This window comes from Arvicola amphibius, chromosome 8, assembly GCF_903992535.2.
Source record: "Arvicola amphibius chromosome 8, mArvAmp1.2, whole genome shotgun sequence".
NCBI classification, from domain to species: domain Eukaryota; kingdom Metazoa; phylum Chordata; class Mammalia; order Rodentia; family Cricetidae; genus Arvicola; species Arvicola amphibius.
The window spans coordinates 108,585,366-108,608,206 of NC_052054.1; the positions used below are offsets into that span (position 1 = coordinate 108,585,366).

Below are 22,841 nucleotides of genomic sequence, written 5' to 3' on the forward strand. Positions count from 1 at the left end.
AGCAAAAAGGAAACCAGGGCTGGTGAGCTGACCCAGAGGGTAAAGGCAAAGGCATTTGCTGCCAAGCCTGAAACCTGAGTTCAATCATCAACCCTGGGATGCCATGTGGCGGAAGAAGGGAACTGACTTTATCAAGCTGTCCTATTACCTACATGTGTGCACTGTGGGTACACACAATAAATAAGTAGAACATAAACAAATAAATGAACAGAAAATGCATATACATAGCTACAGGAGTGTTCTTACTTGGCATTAAAAAGAAGAAATGTAGAGCTCAATAAAAATTTTTTAAAAAAAGAATTAAAAAAGAGGAAAATTCTATCTGTGAAAATAGAAAAGTATTGAGGACATTGTGCTAATAAAATAAGCCAGACAGTGAAACACAAAATAGTGCATGATCTCTCAACTTCTAAAGAAAGAAAGAGAGAAAGGAAGGGAGAGAGAGAGAAAGAAAGAAAGAAAGAAAGAAAGAAAGAAAGAAAGAAAGAAAGAAAGAAAAACTCAATAGAAATGGTTGATGAGTAGTAACCAGGGCTACAGTGGGTAAAGCTGAAAGGTATTGGTCAAATTGGTCAAAGGATAAAACTTGCAGTTAAGTGACAAATAAATATAAATTAGGGTATAGTGTTGTGACTTTCTGCCTTTACATATTTGTTAGTAGATGTCAATATTCTCATTATGAGGGATAAACAGTGGGTAACGGATCTTTAAAGATTTGTGTGTGTGTGTGTGTGTGTGTGTGTGTGTGTGTGTGTGTGTATCTTCATGAGTTTATGTGTACCATGTAAATGCAAGTGACCATAGGAGACAGGAGACCGTGTCAGATTTTCTGGAACTCAAATCACAGCCCATTTTGCACTGCCTGATATTAGTGCTGAAAAATAAACCCGGGTCCTCTGCAACAGCAGTAAGTGCTCTTAGCTGCTGAGCCATCTCTCCAGCACCCCAAGATGTTTTCAATATTTTAGCAACACTTTGGTTGATTTCTCTTATACTTCAATGTTTTCATTCGGGGTTTTTTAATTTACTAATCTGAATATCTATTCTGTTTAACACATCCTTAGAGATAAAGCTGCCTACATGTATTCTATACCACTTTTAATGCAGAATATATTTTCTGGTGAAAATCATTTTATTTTTATTATCTTACCATCCAAACACTATAATAAAACACTATTCATGGGAAATTTTGTCTAAATATTTATTGAACAAAAAATTAACATCAACCTTCAGGTAGAATCTAGAAGATTCTAGAATCTGGAAGAAGTACTGATAAGGCACTCTGATTTTATTTATCAGTATCCTGATGCTATTGAAACACAAAGCACAACTAAAACAATTAGTGACATTTACCACATATTATGCTTGTTCCTGACATCACTTAAGATAACACTAAGAAATGATGTAAGTCCATCAGATTTCATAGTTATGCATGTAAGTGAAGGACAGGCCGATCCATGGGTGAGGAAATAGGCTCACTTGTTCTCTGGAGTTCAAGTTCTTGATCATTGTTGCCAACAGCCCTGCTCCACAGCAAAGCTCTTCGGTCAACGCCATATCCTGCAGGAATTGTCCTTGCTGCCTGATGAAACAAATTGCACAATCATTTTCCTGTTATCTTATTTCGGGTGCTCACTCTTTGAACAGGTGGACTTTCTCCTGGGTTACTGCTACTCAGCCGTGGGTGAAATGGGAGGCTTTCCAAAAGACAGCTCACCAGGAAGTCACATAACTGCTGGTGGTTGGGAAAGCATCCAGTGCCTATTCTTTCCCCCCACACACTAGCATGTTTGTAGGGAAGAGCCAAGAAAAAGACATTTAAATTTCACATCTCTAATTGGAAAATGAATACCCTGACTTGTTTACATTATTGGTGTCTGCTACCATCAGCTGAGCAGTAACCACTAGAAAAGTAGAGTATCCAGGTCCACAAGTTCTTAACTGGCTATCTGACCTAGAGCAATCGAATATGAATTCACAAACAACTACCATCAATGGCAGAGGACTCCTTTGAGTCCTGGGATAACCTGGCGTGGTGGCTAATACTTCCAACCTGAGCACTGGGGAGGCTCTGGCAGGGGGATTATTGCCAGGATGCATAGCAAGACCCTGTCTCAAGATATTTAAAAAATACTAACAAAAATTTCAATGAAGCAGCGTAAACAAACGACAAACAGAATTAACCAGGCTAGCTTAAAACAAGATATTCGGCTTTAATAAAAGGAGGAAAAGAGGAAAACTTACAAAGCCAGAGTTCCAGCGAAGAGCAGGAAACAAAAAAAAGCGAATACAAACACACAAGGATGTTTTAAAGGTATTCCCCCCCACCCCACCCCCGGAGGGGACACGCCCCTCAAACAGGGGATTGGTTAGCTCCCCCATCATCTCTCCCTTTTGTCTAAATAAGACAAATTTAAAACCAAATACAACTATATACAATGGGAACAGATAATAAATATAAAATTACAAACAGCAAACAATATTAAGCAAGAAACATAACAAAAGTTTTACTAAGCATTCTATTTCAAGGAGTCTAAATAATGTAGAGGGTAACTACAATTATCTAATCTTCAACCCCATCAAAGATCTGAGAAGGGAAGTAATATTACTTAAGCAACCAGGAAGTACAAACGAGAAACTTCCAAAATGTGCACCAAATGACAGAGACAACTGACTACCTGGGCAATCACCCAAAGTCTCGTTTGCAATGTTGAGGCAACCAACTTTGGCTAAGGCCTAGCATAACTGACATACCATTATCAAAGGCAAGGAACTTTTTTAGAACTATCCTATCCTGTCTTGGCAAGATAAGACAATGCTGTTTTATCCATTTATGGATATTTTGTATTTTTGTCAGTAGTCGAGGTATGGGCTTTTCTTTGCCCAAAGGCCAGTTCTGCCAAGAAGAAGACAAACTCCCAGTGGAGTGTCTTTGGTGCTCAACATTCTCTTGGGAATAGAGCGGTGTTGCCAGGAGTGACTGTGTCTCGTTAGCATGGAATTCTAGGTTAAATTAAAGGCCGTTTTCTACAGCTCTTCGAAGAGGTGGAAGATTATACTATCTATACTAAATATAATCTCTATGTATCTAAAAAACCTGATTATCCTAAATGTAAATATGACAAACATATAATTCTCAATACCTATCTCACTTGAAGACTAAGAGAATAAACAACTGTGCAATATATGAGGACAATGATCTCCAAATGTAAACAATGTCATTACATAAATAATATCAAAGGTAGAAATGTACATTGCAATATGGTAAATATATCAATACAATATATATGTGTATATATATACATATATATTAAACAGAGATATAAGCATACTCTCATACAAAAATAGAGGTAGAAGCATACTCACATACAATATTTAATATATCAATATACAAGAATCAGCAAATGAAATTCCAGAAAAAGCAGAGGCCCTTGGAAAGCTAAGCAGAGGTTGAGCATGAACTCTTCTCAGCATCCATTTCAGAAGTCTAGTAGGCAATTTAAAAGGAAAACTAGCACTATGGTGTGAATCTCTCCCATACCTGTGATAACTATATTTCCTTTATAGTTGAAAGCGCACGAAAATATTTCATCAGTGTGCCCCTCCAAGACCTGGAGGCACTGACCAGTCTGAACATCCCAGATTCTGGCTGTCTTATCAGAGCTGCCCGTCAAGAGTCTGTTTCCTTGGGGATTGAAAGAGATCTGCAAAACAGAAAAGCGATGATAGCAAGTTGAAGTTTGGGTTAACAATAGATTTTCAAAAGCAGACAGAGGACTGAGCACGCATCTTCTCTCTGGCCTACTATTTATTTTTACAACAATTTCTTCCCAATGGGAAAAATATAGACACTAGTATCTGAAAACTAAAACCTAGATGCTAACGTCTAATAGCTTACTTTCTTACAATTCTAATCCTGAAAGACTAAAGCGCCTGTATACTTTGAGTACACCCCAAAAGTTTCTTCCCGAAGAGTCATGGTTTCTTCCTCACCCTAAAGAGAAGCAGAGCTGGGTTGTAAAAGCAAAGCAGACTCTGTCTGCAAAGTCCAATGTCACCTCTGTCACACAAGCTTCTGCCACCAAAACCACACAGAACCCCCTTCCATCTGTGCCGCAGAAAGAACAGACACCCAGGACCACAAGAGGATGTTTTTCTGTTGCCACCCAAAATGCATCAATTACAGATAGCATGTTTGGATGTTTCCCCTGGACGAGGTGTTCTCCTTCAGGATCTGAGTGGCAGAGGCACCTGCCGCTGGCTCTTTCTTGCCTTCCTCTGATAGTCCCTGTGATCACAAGACAAAATGATGTGAGCCACTCCCACCGGGACTGAAGATGTGGGGAGGACAAGGCATGTCTGTTTCTTATCACTCACCAGAGTCTGAAAAATGCCTACGACAGGGGACACTCTCAAAAGGTGATTACCAACACTCCTCTAAGCTATTAATGAAACTCACTGGGTCACACACACAAGTACATGAAACTAGAAAGAGGGCTACTTGGAAATAGGAAGGCAATCCACAGAAGAGGAAGGGGACAAGAGAAGATAATGGGAATAACTATGAACTCAATACATTATGCACATGTATGAAAATGTAATAATAAATCCATTACTGTACATACTGAATATATTCTAATGTTCTAAGTGTTGGTGAATGAATATAGACTGAATGTTTAAGCTTCGTACTCCTTATAAATGTTATCATCAGATAGTAATTTCTTGAGCAATATATTGGCTTAACATGCATACAATTTCTCGATATAAAATTCAAAATTGTCTTACAGTCAGATGTTCACAAAGACAAATACACACTCATTGAGGGAAAATATCAAACATGGTGGTAGATATACTCAGGAACATGGCCCTGGCTGCCTTTGCATGCCCTACTTTCCCATACCCTCCTGCCACTCCGTTACCTCTCAGTCCATGAAGTGGTAGGCAGCATCCATCTGGATACCAGGGCACTTACCAGCCACAGGGCAATGGCCACCAGGAACAGGAGTAGAGGATGGAGGGACAGGAATCTACACAGGGGCAATGCTGGAATCTCGCTATGACGGTTAAAGTTCTGAAGCCATCAAGCCATTATTTCATAAGGAAGGGGCAGATAAGATCTCACATACAAAACCAAGAACTGGGGCTGAGCTGGTAGGCAAGAGCCTTCACTCGGTCCCAGCATACTCTGCCATGTCCTGAGGATGCATACAAACCTCAGACTCTCACTGAGTGGCTCTGCTCGGTGACGCTTTTAAAAAGTGGCCGATAAAAGCCCTGAGAAACAGCCCTGGATAGGTTCATACTTTGTTAAATATTCTCAAATATCACTCCTTCCATCACAACTGATTTCCAGAACCCTTGAGGCCCTGCATGCTTTTTCGCATAATACAAACTTGCATGTTTACTGGAACTGGGGAGAAAGCACTTGGCCAGCTCCTTAAACTGCTGAGTTGGGTATTTTCACCTAATTACATATTTGCTGATATTTGAAAAGAATGCTGTTAATGCTTTTAAAATGTTTAGGATATTATTTCTTTTTGCTGAATCAGAGAGGATAAGCTTAAAATTAAAGGCTTAGGTAGTTGAGTTTTAGGGCAGGGTGATGTAATCAAAGAGACGTTAGTACTTTAGTCCCAGTACACCTGTGTTTATTGGCAGGGACGGGTAAGGAGTGTTTTTATTTTATTTTATTTTATTTTATTTTATTTTATTTTATTGATTGCTTGAGACAAGGCGCCATGTAGCCCAGGCTGGCCTTGAACTCCTGCTATCCTGTATCTCTCTCTAACCTGCTGTAATTACAAGCATGTGTCACTATGCCTAGCTAACCACCGTAAGATCTATAAAAAATTAATTTTACATAAACAAAACTAAATGCAGCTCTACTCCCTATGAAGTAAATGAGCTTGCTGATATGTTGAAGGGAAAATTAACTGAAATTCCTGGATTCCTAATACGTCAGCTATGTGTAGGCCAAGTTCAGTCTGATTCCCTCACTTCTCTCTGCTATCCAACAGGAAACCAACTGTCGGTAAAGGATGCAGGAAAGATAGTGAATAGGAAGGAATCTATTTGACTGAAATAGAAAGGGTAGACAATTGCAGGAGAGGTGTTATCAGTTGCTTCAAGTGGTGTTTTCAGATGCTTGGCATGGAAATTCATCTTAAAATAATGTTCAAATGCAGATAGTACATGAGCCAGTCCAATGAGGTGACTCCTCAGCCACTCAACTCCAGTAGCTTCAGCAACATTAGACATAGTTTTAGACTCAGTGAAGGCTCAGGAATAAATCATTCCATTTACTTAACTTGGTTTTATCTAGGTTCTTTCTACTTCAGGCTACTTAACATCAGGAATATTACTTCTCTGCCTGCTACATTTTAATAAATATGTTGGTTATCTTAAAGGGGGAAGCTCTGGTCAATTAACTCAGGGGGTTAACTTGTAACCTCTGATATCCTACTATATTGTCATTTTTTTTTACAGCAAAGACACAGCTCCAAATGCGACAACAGCTCACCTTTGAGATTTCTCCTTCATGGCCTTCCAGTTTGGTCATGCATTGCCTTGTGTTCGCACTGTAAACTCTTGCTGTCCCTTTTGGGGAGGGATTGGAATAGACATTAATCCACCTGAAATGCAGGACTTCACGTTACCTACAGTCTGTCCTCTGGCAAATGAGCTCGGCCCTGAGCTTGTCCTTCCTGTGTCAATACCCATGCTCAACCTTCTAAATGCAGGCTGTTACACTGCAGAGGCTGGACAGACAGGACTCACTCACTCTCTGACTCTGACATTATTGGAAGAGATCCTGGGCTCCCAAGTAGAAGAAGGTGTGATATGTTGAATAAGAAAAAAATGGAATAGATAAAATGACTTTTGGGGTATTATTTTAGAATTGGTACGTTTACAAACCTAAGGCTTACAGTTGAGCTGCTTCACAATCTAGTAACACAGAAATGTGGGGCCACTTAAAAAGGAAGACGAGGGACTTGAAATAAATATTGTGATGCACACACACACCCCTTTGACAGCATAGCTATGTACAAGACAGGATAAGAAAGTCAGAAGTCAGACTGCTGATCACCTTCACAATTTCCTAACTGTGTCCTGACGCAAGCTTCTTGAGCTACTTTATGTCCACTTAACTCCCTCCGCTGTCAAAGGGGAATGGCAATTAAATGATGTTATCTTTTTTTGGTGCAACCAACTAAGCCAAACTTCTGAACTTCAGGCAATACACATTTGTCATTTTGGAGAAAAACAAGTGTTCTAAATCTCACGGCTTCTTGGGAGTCACAGAATCAGAAGAGATTTATAGAATGCCACAAAAGAAAAAGAAATTGTATTTGAAGTAATGGTTTGTAGAACAAGGAAAGAACAGAATTGCTACTAGAATAAGCAGCAGATAACGAGGAAATAAAAACTAGACGTGAACTTATACTTTAGCAAACTCTTCATTCCTCAGATTTCTAATCCTCCAACCCTTTCCCCAACAAGTGCTGCTGAGTGACTTCCAATATTCTATGCAACCTAATAGTTCGTGTAATAAATATGTAAGGATGATTATGTACTGTCTTGCTTTCCATAACATAAATTCATGAGGAACATGTTGAATTATCCATACTTATAAAACTACAACATAAAATCATGAAGAGATTTCAAGGACATGATGTAGAAGCCAGTGCACATTATATGTGCTTACCCAGAAAGAGGAGAAACTATATAGCATTCCACATTACTCTAAAAAAAAAAAAGCATGACACAGGGTATAGCTTGTATCATACATGAAAGACAGAGGTGGTTGCACTGAAATATGAACTAAGAGAGAAGTAAGGAGAATCATCATATAATTTCATGCAGTGTTATCAAGGACTAGGCCCAGCCTAAAGCCCATGGGTGTTTGCTGTGGTTATGCAATATTGTGTAGAATCACACATTATTCTCAAGTATATGCTGTGCACTCAAGTGTGATAGCCTGTGCAGATTGTTTAAAAATTTATTTTTAATTGTGTGTATTTGTATGTGCCCGCATGTAGGTATTATAGGAGAGTGCAGGCACTGGTAGAAACAAGAAGAAAAGCTGTAACCAACAGAACTGACATTTCAGGCAGTTGTGAGTTCTTCAGCATGAGTGCTGAGAACCACACTCAGGTCCCCCTTAAGAGCAGCAAGCTCTTTTGACCATCAAGACATCTCTCCAGCCCCTCTTATGCAGATTTTAAAGTGACAAGACAAACATGATACAAAGCCACATGCTACATCACTAAAATGGGAATATAGTGGGAAGCATGCAAGATGTCAATCATATTACACATAGAAACCATAGCACAACTAAGATCTTCAAGGACATGACAGTTAATGTAGCCTTATGAATGATCACTAGGAAGGAAAAACAGTCAGTGTGTGGCATAATATATGGTAGCAGAAACTTTCATAGAAAGAACATATCCACATATGTGATTATACATTATTTTGTGTGACAGAACATATGAAGGAAATATGTCATTCAGATCTATGGTATCACATATACGTAAAGAAAATGTCATGACATTTTGTAGAACCAAAGTTCGATGTGGAGTTCAAACATCATCTTTATGAGATGATACAGACATATACAGTATCAGCATATGGATACTCAAAATAAACTCTGTATAAAGTTATGTGATCCTTTGTCTCACTACTGTCAAAGCTCAAACTATAGAAATCAGTACACTCAAAGAAAACTGCATAAATATGGTATAATATCATAAAAGAGCTTTAGAAGGTAAGATAAAACAGTATAACATAATATGGGATCACTAGCAATATGAAATTTATAGGATATTAAAGTTATGATATAGAAAAGGGAAAACAATGTACCTGACTAAAAAAATAAAACGTAGTATCACATTATATCTATCCAAGAAGACCAGAAACTCATAGTGTATATTATACATTGTCAGCATACATAGCAAGGCACCATATGACACATACATGCTTTAAATTGTCACTGAGTAATCAAAAGATGGTGTATATATGCTACAATTTAATACACTGTCATTAAAGATAAACTTATAGCATACTCCTACATCATAAATGGATATCAAACTGATATGACAGATAACATTTCATCAAATGTGGTTTTCAAAGAGATGATGAGATAGTATCTCAGGTCATTTAAAGGCCTTGGATCATATCATGATACATAGGACTCAGGAAGACCAGACAGACACAGAGTATCACCAGACATAATTATTTGGGACATGGAGACACAACGCAGTGCCACATGTGGTCATAGGGAAGATAATAGTGACAGTACCTGCCACCATCTGTGGTCTTTCTGGAGATGAGGCAGTCAGGGAAGATTTCTGTGTGCTGATGAAGAATATAACACAATATAGTATGGAGCCTAGCTATTAAAACAACATCAAAAACAAGTGCAGCAGCCTAAGAGATGATTTGTATATGAATGATGGCGGGGACCCATTAAATACCATTTTGTTTCTTTGTTTGTTTGTTTGTTTGTTTTTGAGATGGTGTCTCATTGTGTAGTCTTGGCTGGACTGGGACTCACAGAGATCTGCCTGTCTCTTAGCCCTGTATCCCCCTACCCATAACAACCCTTGTTCAAAAGTTACAGACCTATGTTATACGAGATGGTATTTCCATGATTGGCTTTATGATATTGATTTCATTCATACAAATTCCTAAATTTACCCAGTACAGTAGCCTTTAGTCAAGAAGGACCCTATGAGACATATTTAGACTGTTTATTATAAATATAGAACGTGATAACCAAGAAAGAATGAGGGAAGCAAGTAAGGACTAACAAGAACTAAAATCATTAAAATCATTTAAAAAAAAAGACAGCATTTGGAGAACTTTTATTTCCTGATACAAATGTTTTCCTTATGCCACAGTAAATAGGACCACGTGGTATTGGTCAAAAAATAGATACAGGTGACTAATACAGAACTCAGAAGAAGTTCACACATATGGTCCCCACCCCATTACCCAGTCCAGTCTAATAGAAGAAATAAAATTTTTTATGGCTGTGGGTATGGGAAGCAATCAGCTCGTACTTCTATTTACTCCATATACAGAAACTACTACAATAAAATGTAAAAGCAAAAGCTATAACATCTCTATATCTTGCTGCATGCAACAAGTTTCCCCAGACTTAGTAGGTTATTTATTACCTGATAATTACTGTGTAAAGAATTCAGAAGGGGCTTTGATAGCCAAAAATCTCCTTGCTGTAATTAAAGGGGGGGTGTCACCATGTCTAGCTCAAATGCCAATTTTTCTGGCTGCCCCAAAGAAGTATATAGTGACAGCACACATGATGTATGCATAGGGTGGCTTCATATGTCATCAAGCAGATGAACCACAACAGAATGTTACTTGAGAAAATCATGGATATCATAAATCATATAATATCATTACTTTTAAAAGGGATGAAAATAGTTTTCATGCCTACAATGCTATCGGAGATGTGAATAATGGCAGGACATCACATAGTTGTCACAATATATCACAGTTAAGACCATACCATGACACAAAATTTAAATATGAAGCACAGAATGTTTTTGTCACAGAGATGGAGCAGACATCTGAAACATCATTCTGTACCATCAGTGAGTTTCACCCATACCGTAGCAGGGATACACATGGTTATCAAGGAGGCAAGGTCGTCAAACTACAGTGCCATAAGCAATATTCAAAAGGTAAGCATACAGTGTAATATGATGCATAGTTGTCATGTACATTGCCTACAGAATAGAATCATGCATGATTATCAGAAATGGTGCAGATATACAATGTCATAAAATTAGCAGAGATGACATATAAATGCAGCTTCATGTATGATATTTAAGATTACACAAGCATTTATGCATTACTGATACAGTCAGTGAGATAATAAGCCCAGTTGTGACAGAATTAACACATATATAATATATTGCAATTATTCAACAGATTATATCATACTGATATTATCTGTAGAGAGTATATAGTAAAATATTGTCAATATTGATAATGTGTGTGTGCGTATAGATAGTATTGTATAAAGTAAGATATTGTCAGTAAAGATCACACACTACAGGATTGTATAGATTAAGATATTGTTAATACACATCATGTGTACATACATACATATGCATATATATTGCAGCATCATATAAAATAAGATGCTGTCAGCAAAGTTCATGAAGATATATATTGTAGCATCATATAGAGTAAGTAGCTACCAGTCAAGATCATGTAGATATATATACTACACACAAGCATCATAGGGTAGATAAGGTAAAAGGGGCAAGTAACCTGACATAAATTTACCATAGTGTCAAAGATGCTTTTTAATTATGACTCTGATACACTGTGGTATAAAACATGCTTATCCATAGAGTTTGGTTGACATTATAGATTCTCATGTGTGATCACCAGTGAGATGACAATGTACTGTCATTTGTGGATAGAAAGGAGAAAGCATGGTTTGACACAGCTTCACATTTAACATTTTCAGATGTCATTTACACAATGTACAGCATCATGACTGGTATTCCAGAAAATGAAACACAGACTGGTCCATACAGAGGCACTTTTTCGACTGTTCAGTGTAGTGCCATAACTGATAATCAAAGTGATGACCACGAACATAAGGTTGCAAAATGGACATGAAGAAGACTTTATGGATATTGTGCAGTAATCAAGGATTGGGACACATAATATTATAGCCCCATTTGTAGTTAGCAGGCAGCATCATATACGACAAACAGGCCAATGGTACAAAATCAGAATTAGGGAGTTTCAAAAACATACATGGTCATCAGAGGACGATATTGTATTTGCCTATGATAAAGGTAATGGAATCATACTGTAGGATATGCTTCTCACAGAGATTTGACAGACATAATGGGACAGTACATTATTTAGAGAGTTAATGCAGTTTATTACAGTAACATCAATAGTAACCAAATTGATAATCCCAAAAGAATGGAAGATTTTACACAATCATCAAAGAGATGACTGTAAACATTGCACCATACAAACAGAAGATATTAAGACCGGTAGAGAAATGTGTGGCCCTATCAAGGTGACACAGGCAATGTAAGAACATCACATGTGATTATTAAAAATGTAGCATGGACCCATGAACTGTGATACAGTCAGTAATGCTCACTATTCAGAGGCTGAGTTAGCAAAATCACAAGTTAAGGCCAGCCTGGGCTACAGAGTAAATTCAAGTCCAACATGGACAACTTAGAGATATCCTACCTCAAAAGAAAACTCAAGGGATATGACTTAGTGGAAAAGTGTTGTTGAGCTCATACTAAAACTGTAGATTCAAACCCCGATAGCACATACACACAAAAGGAATGTGACAGGGACACACTGTGGTGACATACATGTCATCGTGGAGATAAGACATATGTTTCTATCACAGCAAGTTCTTGGGGAGATGGAGCATGGTATAGAGTCAGGCACCATTTCCAAGGAAAACATAAATTCCTCCATAATGTAGATATGTGAACAGATGACTTACCATCAGCAGAAGCCGTTGCAATAAGTTTCCCCGTGTAATCAAAGCAGCTGTCCAGTATTTCATCATCGTGGCCTGTTAAGGTTGCTATGCATTTTCCACTTGTAGCATCCCATAACTGAATTTGAGAGATGCAGAAACTATCAACTAAGTAACAAAATTCCTTCCCAAAGTGGGCTGATGCCCAGTGATCTCATGATATGAGAGTGACTTGCTAAATACCTGTGCTGAAAGGATACACATAATTCTCTCTGATCACTTAATTTTCCTTTTATAACCAAAGACCACAGCCAACCATCTGGTCACAGAAAAATCAAAGCAGAGACACTTAGAATTTTGTACAACATTAAGGAAATGAAAAACTTCCTGAGTGGTGTGCTTTGGGGATTGGTATAAAGGGATTTTTTTTCTGTGACAAGACTTCAGATTTCTAGGGGCTTGATCCCAAACTGTGATGACAGGAAATGAAAAGTATATGCATCATGAGATTTTCATGTTATTTGTATAAAATTAAGTGACAAATGATTAGTTCTGAAGAGAAGAAATGCAGTGACAGGAAGAAGGCTCCTTGAGGGCCATGCCAATCGAAGCATACTAAATAAACAGCAGAACACTGAATAAAACTAATGTGGCTTTTCAAACAAGACCTTTCTTGCCTTTGAAACAATCAGACTTGTTTTATCACCTCATAGTTCCTTTAAGCTTAGAAAACTGAAAACTTGAAATAAAAATTAGCAATTATTATTTATTATTATTAAGGTCATGCTGGCAAGAGGTCTTTCTGTCTATGTATTGCATTATTGGTTAATGAATAAAGAAATTTCTTTGGCCTACATCAAGGCATATAACTTAACTAGGCAGGGGTGGGGGGAACTAAACTGAATGGTGTGAAAAAGAAGACTCAGAGAGAAATCATGGAGCCGCTGCTAGAGACAGACATGCCAAAACTTTGCTGGTAAGCCACAGCCATGTGGTGATACAGAGATTAATAGAAATGGGTTAAATTAATATATAGGAGTTAGCCAATAAGAAGCTAGGGCTAATGGGCCAAGTAGTGATTTAACTAATACAGTTTCTGTGTGATTATTTTGGGAGTCTGGGCAGCCAGGAAACAAACAGGCGACTGAGCAGCCTCCTACAACAGCATGTCCTCTTGGAGTCTGTTAGTGTTACGATGAATACCTGACAGGGTATAAAGGAGAGAGACACAATACAAAGGAAGACTGACTCTGAGCTCACCATGCAGGTCTTGTCCATGGAGCCTGTTAATATGAGAGAGCAATCCCAGTTGAACAAGGCGCTGCTGATCTCAGCACAGTGGCCGATTAGAGTGTGCACTTTCCTACAAGACAGAAATAATCACAGCTGGTAAAAGAGATTGCCCTGGCTTCATTTCTGTTGTTGTGACAAATCATCCTGAAGAAAGTGGTGCAGGGGAAGAAGGGATTACTCAGCTCATGGTTCCAGGTTAAGATCAAGGCATGGACTCAGACAGCTGGTCACTTCTCACAGGGAAGCAAGTACACCTCACACCCCATGCTGCCTGCTTGGTTCTGCTTCTGCTCAGTGAGCTTTCTTTACTGAACACAGGTCAGGGCCTAGCCAATGAAATGGTGTTTCCCACATTCACAGTGGGTCCTTCTACCTCAATTAACAAGACATGTTAGTTGTAGCCCCACAGACATGTCCAGAGGCCATCCTTATCAAAATGATTCCTCACCCGGAGTCCCTCTTCCCAGGTGACACTAGGCCAGCGATTCTCAACCCTTTGACAAACTTCTACCTCCAAACATATTTACATTTCCATTCAGAACAGTAGCAAAATTATAGTTGTGAAGTAGCAATGAAATAATTTTATGGTGAGGAACTGTCTTAAAGGGTCACAGCATTAGGAAGGTTGAGAACCACTGCTTTAGGTTGTATCCAATAAACAATAAAACTACAGGTGCTTTGCTCCAACATACATACACACACACACGCACACACACACACGGTCAAACCCATACATGTGAACTAAATTTTAGTTTCTACAAAATTACATTTTTTGTAATGAAGCAAAGATAGTTTTGCTGTTACTCAAAAAGAGGACACCAATTTCAGTAAAAATACACTTAAGTTCTAATCAGTCAAAGATAGTATGGCTGAGGCTGAAGAGACGACTCAACAGTAAAGAGCATTCACTGTACCCAGAGGACCCCTGTTCGGTTCCCAGCACCCAGATGGCAACTCACGATCATCTATAAGCAGCTCCAGAATATCCAATGTCCTCTCGCAGCATCTCTGGGCACCAGACAGGCATGTGATGCACATGCTTGCATGAATGCAAACATACTCATATACATAAAATAAAAATAAATCTTTGTTTATAAAGGTAATATGATTGTGTTTGACTTCTTCTGACCCCAGAAAGTTTCTGATTTGATCAGCAGCATATGGTATCATGTGTTCACATATCACACAGTACCCCATAAAGGTATACAACTATTATATATTGGCACAAATTTGGGAAAAAAGTATTTAAGGAGTTGTTAATTAACCTGTGTTCATTATTCAATAGTTTATACATGTATTGAATTATTATACTGTACTTATGAATATGTGCAACTAAAATGAAATTTGAAAATTATAACTTTACAAAAGTAACATTTCAGAAAGGAATGGGTAATTATTCATAAAGGTAGTCTAAAACTCTAGAAACGGCCTTAAAATCAATGAGTACAGCTCAGACAGCAAAATGCTTGCTTTCATAGCATGAAGATCACTCCAGGTTTAATCCCCAGTTTTACATGAACCAAATGTGGTGGCACATGATTATAATACCAGCATTCAGAAGATGGAGGCATGGAGACCAAAAGTTCAAGGTCATCCACAGCCTCAAAGAGAGTTCGAGGCCAGCCTGAGCTAGGTGGGACTCTGGGTCCAAAAATGATTAATTAGCTACCTAATTCATGAACGAAAACAACATAGCAGTGGGACTCACAGATGCATGGGTGTTCAGGAGCAGTGCATCAGATGGCTGCAAGGCCCCTCCTTGACTCGTGCTCTTGAATGCCAGCACTGGTAATGAATCCCTCTATCCAAATTTAAAGTCCAAGTGTGGAGTTTTTCAACACAAATATGCTAATTTAGCGAATTTCTTGACAAGTAAGACTAACAACCATTAGAAAGGAAATTGAAGTTTGATGTGGGATTCCCCTCTGTATGCTATGAATATGCTTTATTACCATTGATTAATAAAGAAGATGCTTTGGCCCATAGCAGGGCAGAATAGAGCTAGACAGGGAAAATTAAACTGAATGTAGGGAGAAAGAAGGCAGAGTCAGGGAGATGCCATGTCGCTGCTGAAAGAGAAAGATGCTGGAAACTTACCAGTAGGCCACAGCCTCATGGTCATACATAATTAGTAGAAAAAGGTTAATTTAAGATGTAAGAGCTAGCTAGAAATACATCTAAGGCATTGGCTAAACAGTGTTGTAATTTCTGTGTGATTATCCAGGTCTGGGCAGTCAGGAATCAAGGTGCAGTCTCTTTTTACAGAAGTTCCTGGACTAAATTAAGTTTGAGAATTAAATACAAATTTTAATTCATGACATTCAGCCTTACCACAATAAGTTGTCACTGAAACTTGATTGTACCGCACAGAGGACTAATAACAGCTACGTAACCGAGCTCTTTATAGCATTCTCCTTCCATGTTGCCATTTGGTATCATTTGCCTAGAATTTTGGAAAATCCCTTATTTCATGGCTCCAAAATAACACTAAAGCTCTGGAGACTGGGGAGATGGCTCACTGTTAAGAGCACTTACTGTTCTTGCAGAAGACCTGGGTTTAGTTCTTAGCACCTACATGGTGGCTTTCAACCATGAAAGTGCCAGACACATTTGTGGTACTCATATATACATGCAGGCAAATTACTAAAACACATTTAAAAAAAAAAAAAAAAGCAAGTACAAGTCATACTCTTGTTTTCCAATTTGTTTTGTTTTGTCTTTGTTTGTTGCTTTCTTTTCTCTTTTATTTTTTTGTTTGTTTTTTGTTGTTTGTTTGTTTGTTTTGTTTTTCAAGACAGGGTTGCTCTGTAGCTTTGGAGCCTGTCCTAGAACTAGCTCTTACAGACCAGGCTGGCTTCAGACTCACAGAGATATGCCTGCCTCTGTCTCCCAAGTGCTGGGATTAAAGGCTTGTGCCACTACTGCCTGGCTTGAGTCATACTCTTGCAGAATTTAAATCACAAACAACTTAGGCAAGGCTAAGCTAATGTATATCACAGAATCGTCTTAACCTCTGACTCAGGTCAAAAATATGTAGAAAATTACCTTCCAGTACTGGTATCCCATACTACAACTGTGTGATCAAAGGACCCTGTGATGATTCTGTCTCCCGAGGTGTCAAATGACAAGGAAATGATTTCTGCCAAATGACCCTGGATAAAGAACAGACACAGTCATATATATGTGTATATGAAAGCACATAGATGACAATATATGTAGATTAGAATACAGTACCATCCAAAAGATGGTAGAGAGGAAAGAGGTGCAGTGAGAAGCAAAAACTCCTGCTGGGCTGAGCTGGGCTGGGCTGGGCTAGGCTGGGCTGGGCTGGGCTGGGCTGGGCTGGGCTGGGCTGAGTTGAGCTGAGCTGGGCTAGGCTGGGCTGGGCTGGACTGGGCTGAGCTGGGCTGAGCTGGGCTGAGCTGGGTTGAGTTGGTTTGGGCTGGGTTGGGCTGGGCTGAGCTGAGCTGGGCTGGGCTGGGCGGGTTGGGCTGGGCTGAGCTGAGCTGGGCTGGGTTGAACTGGGCTGGGCAGGGCTGGGCTGGCCTGGGGTAGGAAGGGCTGCACATGGCACAGTGCTTTCTCTGCAAAGTGACAAGGAGATTAAGAGACCAGAATTTGGCGATATGCACAGTAAAATAGCAAAGTTCATTGCCTTGCACACTGCAAGCAGTCCCATTGCAGGACAATGAAAATGTTGTAGGGCAGGGTTGGGTTATTTAGAAATGAAAGCATATGTTCGGAGGAACTAGAAGGGATCTTTCCCATTGCCTAGAAAGACTAGAAGGGCTGTTTGGGGTAGTTATGAAAATAATGGGTGGGCAAAAGAAAATGATAGGCGGGCTAATCTAGTAACTTCAAAATGGAGGAAACTCCTAGGATAATGTGATGTGGAGATCCAGTTCCACATCACTGGTCAAGGATAGGTAAATGCCCGTGACCTGACTTTCCCTCCTCACAGGCTAGACCTGAGAAGCCCACCATATGAGACAATATGAAAACGGTCCTCCTGCAACAGATTCTGAGAATCTGGAAAGAAGGGTCTTGTTTGTGCTATGAGCATCAGTTTCCTAACTGTTTCAGGAAATAAACACAATTAAATACCTTTATTTCTATTCATTTTGTTTTATTGTTTATTTTGCTTCTGCACTATTGCCTTGAACACACAACCCTCATGTCTCAACCTCTGAACCTCTAGGATCTCTCTAGGAACTGTGTGTATGTGTGTGTGTGTGTGTGTGTGTGTGTGTCAAGAGTGGGGGTGTAGTGTGGGTGTAGTATCTGTATATGTGTTTGCTCTCCCTTCTATGTATGTATGTGTGTGTGTGCGCGCGCGCGTGCATACACGCACGCATGTGTGGGGAGGGTGGGTATATGTGTGGGTGTAGTATATGTATATGTGATCTCCCTCCCCCCATGTATGTATGTGTTTATGTCTGTGTGGTGTATGTATATGTGAACACGTTTGTTGGTGCACTTGCCTGTGGAGGAATTTGTGAAGGTCAAAGGTCAACTTCATATCTTTCTCCATTTCAGTTCACTTTAGTATTCTTGAGACTGAGTCTCTCACCAGAACTAGAGCTGGCTGTTGGACTAGGCTGGCTGTTCAGGACCCATCTGTCTCTACCATCCCAGGTGCTAGGGTTACACATCTGTGTCATCACACCTGACTTATATGAGTACAAGGAATCCAAACTCAGTGTCTCATGCTTACACAGAGAGATTTTATCCACTGAGATATCTGTTCAGCCCTTGATGACATCTGTAGATGATATAATCTAAAATCCCATTGACAAATTGATTTGCTGACAAAATGAAGCAGATCTGAGCATCCGAATCTGAGGCATGCACACAGGTTGCTTTCCACTGGCAGACCGGCTTGCAGGTGCATGCGCAGAGCAGGGCTCAGTGTGCCAAACAGGCATAGCCGAGTTAGGAGGAGGAAAAATATATTGAAACCACAGACACCAACTAAAATGTAATTTTCCCTCCACGTGTTCCTGACAGAAAAGACAGACAGTCAAGGAGTTCTGTGCCATGCTGATGCTACTAATGCTGGTCTTCAGAGGTTAAAAAAAAAGTGTAGAATTAAGTTTTAAAATAATGATACCATTTCCTCTTGCCTTAGTCTACTTTTAATTTTCTTGGACAAAGTATCTTGGTTTGTGTTTGTCTGGTTTGGGTTTTGAAAATTCACTTACAGATGTAAATGAACAAGGAAGCCAGGCTCACAATCTGATGGTTCCCGCTCATGACATAGGGAGTGACTTTATTTCACTTGTGGCCATTTGGCCTGGGTGGGATGAAGTGGAGGGCGACAGGCTCTGGGAAGGTGTCAAACATGTGGCGGGAACAGGCAAGACAAAAAGCCATAGGCATCTTCCCTGCGGGTCTGCCCTTTGGTCTTTGTGCTTGCAGTCCCTTGTCATTTTTCATAACCCAGAAGAATTTGAAGGTGAGCAAGAAAGGTGAAGGAGCGCATGGACCATATTTCAAAAGGAATCTTCCGGCCTGGCCCTTCAATTGGGCATCTTCCAAGCAGTAACAGCCCTGCCAATTCTTTTTCAGCCAGATTGACAAGGGATGCTAAGATTATGTGGTTTACAAAATAAAAAACAAAAGCCGGTTTGCTTTCTCCAGCACCTTTACCTGAGTCTGTCCCAGCAGTCAGCAAACCAACTGTAGCATCTTGCGCAGTTTAAATGCAAGTGGATCAAAATCTTCTTTTAACATAGCCTTCTCTTTGTAATAAAATACAACTAATAATTAACACAAATGATAGGCTCATTAACAATATGGACATACTGTGAGAGTGACCACTTCCTCTCCATTCCGAATGTCCCATAATTTAGCCGTTGTATCCATACTTCCAGTAGCAACCAATGTACTTTGTGGGTTGAATGACAAACATACCTACAACACATGAAATGGAGGGAACTTTAGGAACATGATGTCTTGGACAATTAATTATGCATTGAAACTCTTGTAATTATCTCAGCAGATTTAGGTTTAATAGTTTGGATAAGACCACACTGAGCAATCAGAGTGGGAAACCTGTTATCTCCAGGTAGAATCTTGAGCAATCTCCTAAAGAAAGACCTTGTTCTTCTCGTGTGGCCTGCTCTGTCACAGGTTCCTTTTACAGCTTCCAGAACACAGAACTATGAGAACCAAAGCACAGCCCATCATTTGTGAGTTTCATGCTAGGGGCTCCCTGAGTTCTTGTAGCTATGATCACAGTCCCATTGAGCATGCTCTCCAGCGATTAACTGTGACTTCTGGCTCACTATGTCAATGTCATGTCCTGGGTGGCCTTCCAGCAGTCTTTTTGGTAACCCTATACCCATGCCTTTGGTCTTCCCATTAGCAATAGTACCTATGACTATATCTTCATCACTAGCTAGTCCATCTCTGGTTACAATTCCCAAACACTCTCAGCTACCATCCCATTCATGTTCCAGGATACTTTTCATTTCCTCGAGACTTTTGCCTCTTCTCCTGGTCGGTCTATCATTACCACTCAACTGATGACACTGGGAGCATCACTACCTCTAGAATGCTCAACACTGGTGCCTTCGACCTATCAAGTGCACTCTCCATGCAGACGCCCAACATCAACATTATCCACCAAGACCTTGGAATCATGTACACTCCCTGACTCATCATCTGAACGTCGAAGCTAAAACCAATATATTAGTGAGTGGTGAAGTAATTCTGAGAGCTTTCCTTCCTTCAGTCTGGGGGATCCACATTATTAGTGCATCATATTCCTGGTCTTGGATGTGATGTTGTGGAATATAGTAAGCCAATGATAAAAGATGTTTGTTAGATGGTATAGGCATTTTTCTCAATCTGTCTGATGATCAAAAGTTATGTGGTCTCCTCTTATGCATGGAATTAGGGAAGGGTACTGCCAATAATATATGCTTCCAAACAAGGAATCATCGTGGATTCCCCTTTCCTCATGCCTCAGATCTATGTGGTAACCAAGTTCCTCTGTCTTTGCTCCATTAACACTTCTCACCTTCTCATCTGCGTTAGGGCAGCCTTTATCATGAATGGCTTGGATAGCACTAAGACCCCCAGCTAACAGATATATCTGGTCTCACAGGCCTCCCATTTCTCCTTCACAGGGCTAGAAATATAGTCTTAGAGAACCAAGTCAGGTACTTCCAGCTAGAAAGCCTCAAATTGCATTCATTCCCCACAAGACAATGCCCAGATTTATTAGTATGTCATCATATAAGCCCCCTTAGATCTGCCAAGTGACTTTTGCCTGCCTCTTCCACTCATTCACTTCCACTAAATATTCTCTTTGGCTAGATATAAACATACATCCATGACAAGCTAGGTATCACAAGAGCCCCTTGCCTGTCACTCAGAGCCAAGTATAGAAAGCATATTCTGTTGGGGGTGGCTTCTTGTTCATTTCCTGGCCACTCAGACTCCTGAAATAATTACACTGAAATCTGTGTTAATTGTAATACTGTTTGGCCAATAGCTTAAGTGTGTATTTTTTGCTAACTCTTATATCATAAATTAAAATATTTTTATTGATCTGTGTATTGTCATGTGGCTGTGGCTTACTGGCAAGGTTCCCATGCGTCTATCCCTTACAGGTGTCTACATGGCATATCTTTTTTAGCCTGGCCAAATAAAACTCTCTGTGAACAATATTTCATGCATGCCATATCAGAAGAAGGCTGAGTTCTCTGATCACAAAGAGATATCTGAATTCTCAGAAACATCCCCTGTGTGTGTAGCTTTGGCCACAGAGAAGTCCTGATCCCTGCATCTGGAAAGCACATACCTTTCTCTGTCATTCTTTCTGAACATCTTCCTGGTCAACGACACTTGACTTCTCCCCTTCCTGTGGCCTCATGGAGGTCACCACACACTTCTTGCATAGTAACCACAACTCTTTGAACCTATCCAGTGACGTGTCTATTCCTTCTGCTGAACTGAAAAGTCATGAGCGACAAAACCCTGCATCCAATTCCATCAGGCATGGCACAACTACTGTCCAGATTACATGTATAGAGAGCTTTGGAGGTCTGTTTTGTTTCTTTTCAGTTGGCCTAGAACTCCCTATGTAGCCAAGAATGACTTTGGTCTGGTTCTCTTCTCCCATCTCCTGTGTGCTGGGATTACAGGCATCCCTGGCCACCTCTAGCTAATGCAGTGCTCAAAACCAAACCCAAGGCCATGTGATGTGGCCAAGCAAACAAACTGAGCTACTTCGCTGGCTCTTCACACATGGTTAACATTTAGTGTTTATCTGATAGATGTTGTGGGCCACGAAATTATATGACTGTCTTAATAGGAATTCTATGCAAATAAAAGTGTTTTCAAAATTCTAAGGGAGTTTGGAGACACAGCTGCTTTCTAAAGACAAAGATTTTTACTTTCTTCACCTTTGACCAAGCTACTGTCAGTGCCTCAGTTTCCTTAACTGTGCCCCCAAATGGGGCTTTTAAGGGGCAAAATTAAGCTATTACACATCAATGTCATGAGAACAGTATGTGCCCCCAAAGAGTAACTGCCACACCTCCTGTCTGCACAGTACCTTAAACCCAACATGGGCTTTTGTTGAATGAATACGCCATGAATCTGAAAGTGGATGAAAACCAAGTTTGCCCCTGGTTTAAGCAGCATGCTTGTTCTCAAGAGCCATCCCATGTTCCACAGGGTGTCAGTTTTCTTACGAATTGCCATAAGACAGGATAAAGATGATAGAAGACAAGGGCCTCCCAGTAGTGAAAGTCATATATTTAGAGTTTTAGATGACTTGTTCAAGTCTGAATCCTATGGAAATGCATGAAGTAATCAGCCTGCACATTCGACGTGGTTACAGAAGTTACCTCACGGCTACTGTGATAACCTCATCAGCTCTGATGGAGTCAATTCTCCAGAGATATGCAAGTGAAAACCAGAGGGGGGCTGTTCCTCGCTCAGATGCCAATCACATTGCATGGCTACTTAAAGTCTTTGCAGGCTACCCTAGCTGTATCTGTGAGTGGCTAAATCTTAGGTGGTGAGAAGTACA

At 39.9% G+C, this 22,841-nt stretch overlaps 1 protein-coding gene across 1 annotated transcript in view; it reads right to left on the reverse strand.

Annotated features, from left to right (window-relative positions):
• Positions 1–1,187: 1,187 nt before the first annotated feature.
• Daw1 (dynein assembly factor with WD repeats 1) overlaps positions 1,188–22,841 on the reverse strand; it is a 43,182-nt gene continuing 21,528 nt past the window's right edge. Inside the window, exons 7-13 of the mRNA XM_038340423.1 lie at positions 19,601–19,708; positions 16,841–16,947; positions 13,763–13,865; positions 12,527–12,641; positions 6,521–6,597; positions 3,542–3,704; positions 1,188–1,582 (exon numbers count right to left, since the gene is read on the reverse strand). Coding sequence (XP_038196351.1) covers positions 1,548–1,582; positions 3,542–3,704; positions 6,521–6,597; positions 12,527–12,641; positions 13,763–13,865; positions 16,841–16,947; positions 19,601–19,708 — 708 coding nt within the window. The 3' untranslated portion in view covers positions 1,188–1,547. The remainder of the gene's footprint in view (positions 1,583–3,541; positions 3,705–6,520; positions 6,598–12,526; positions 12,642–13,762; positions 13,866–16,840; positions 16,948–19,600; positions 19,709–22,841) is intronic.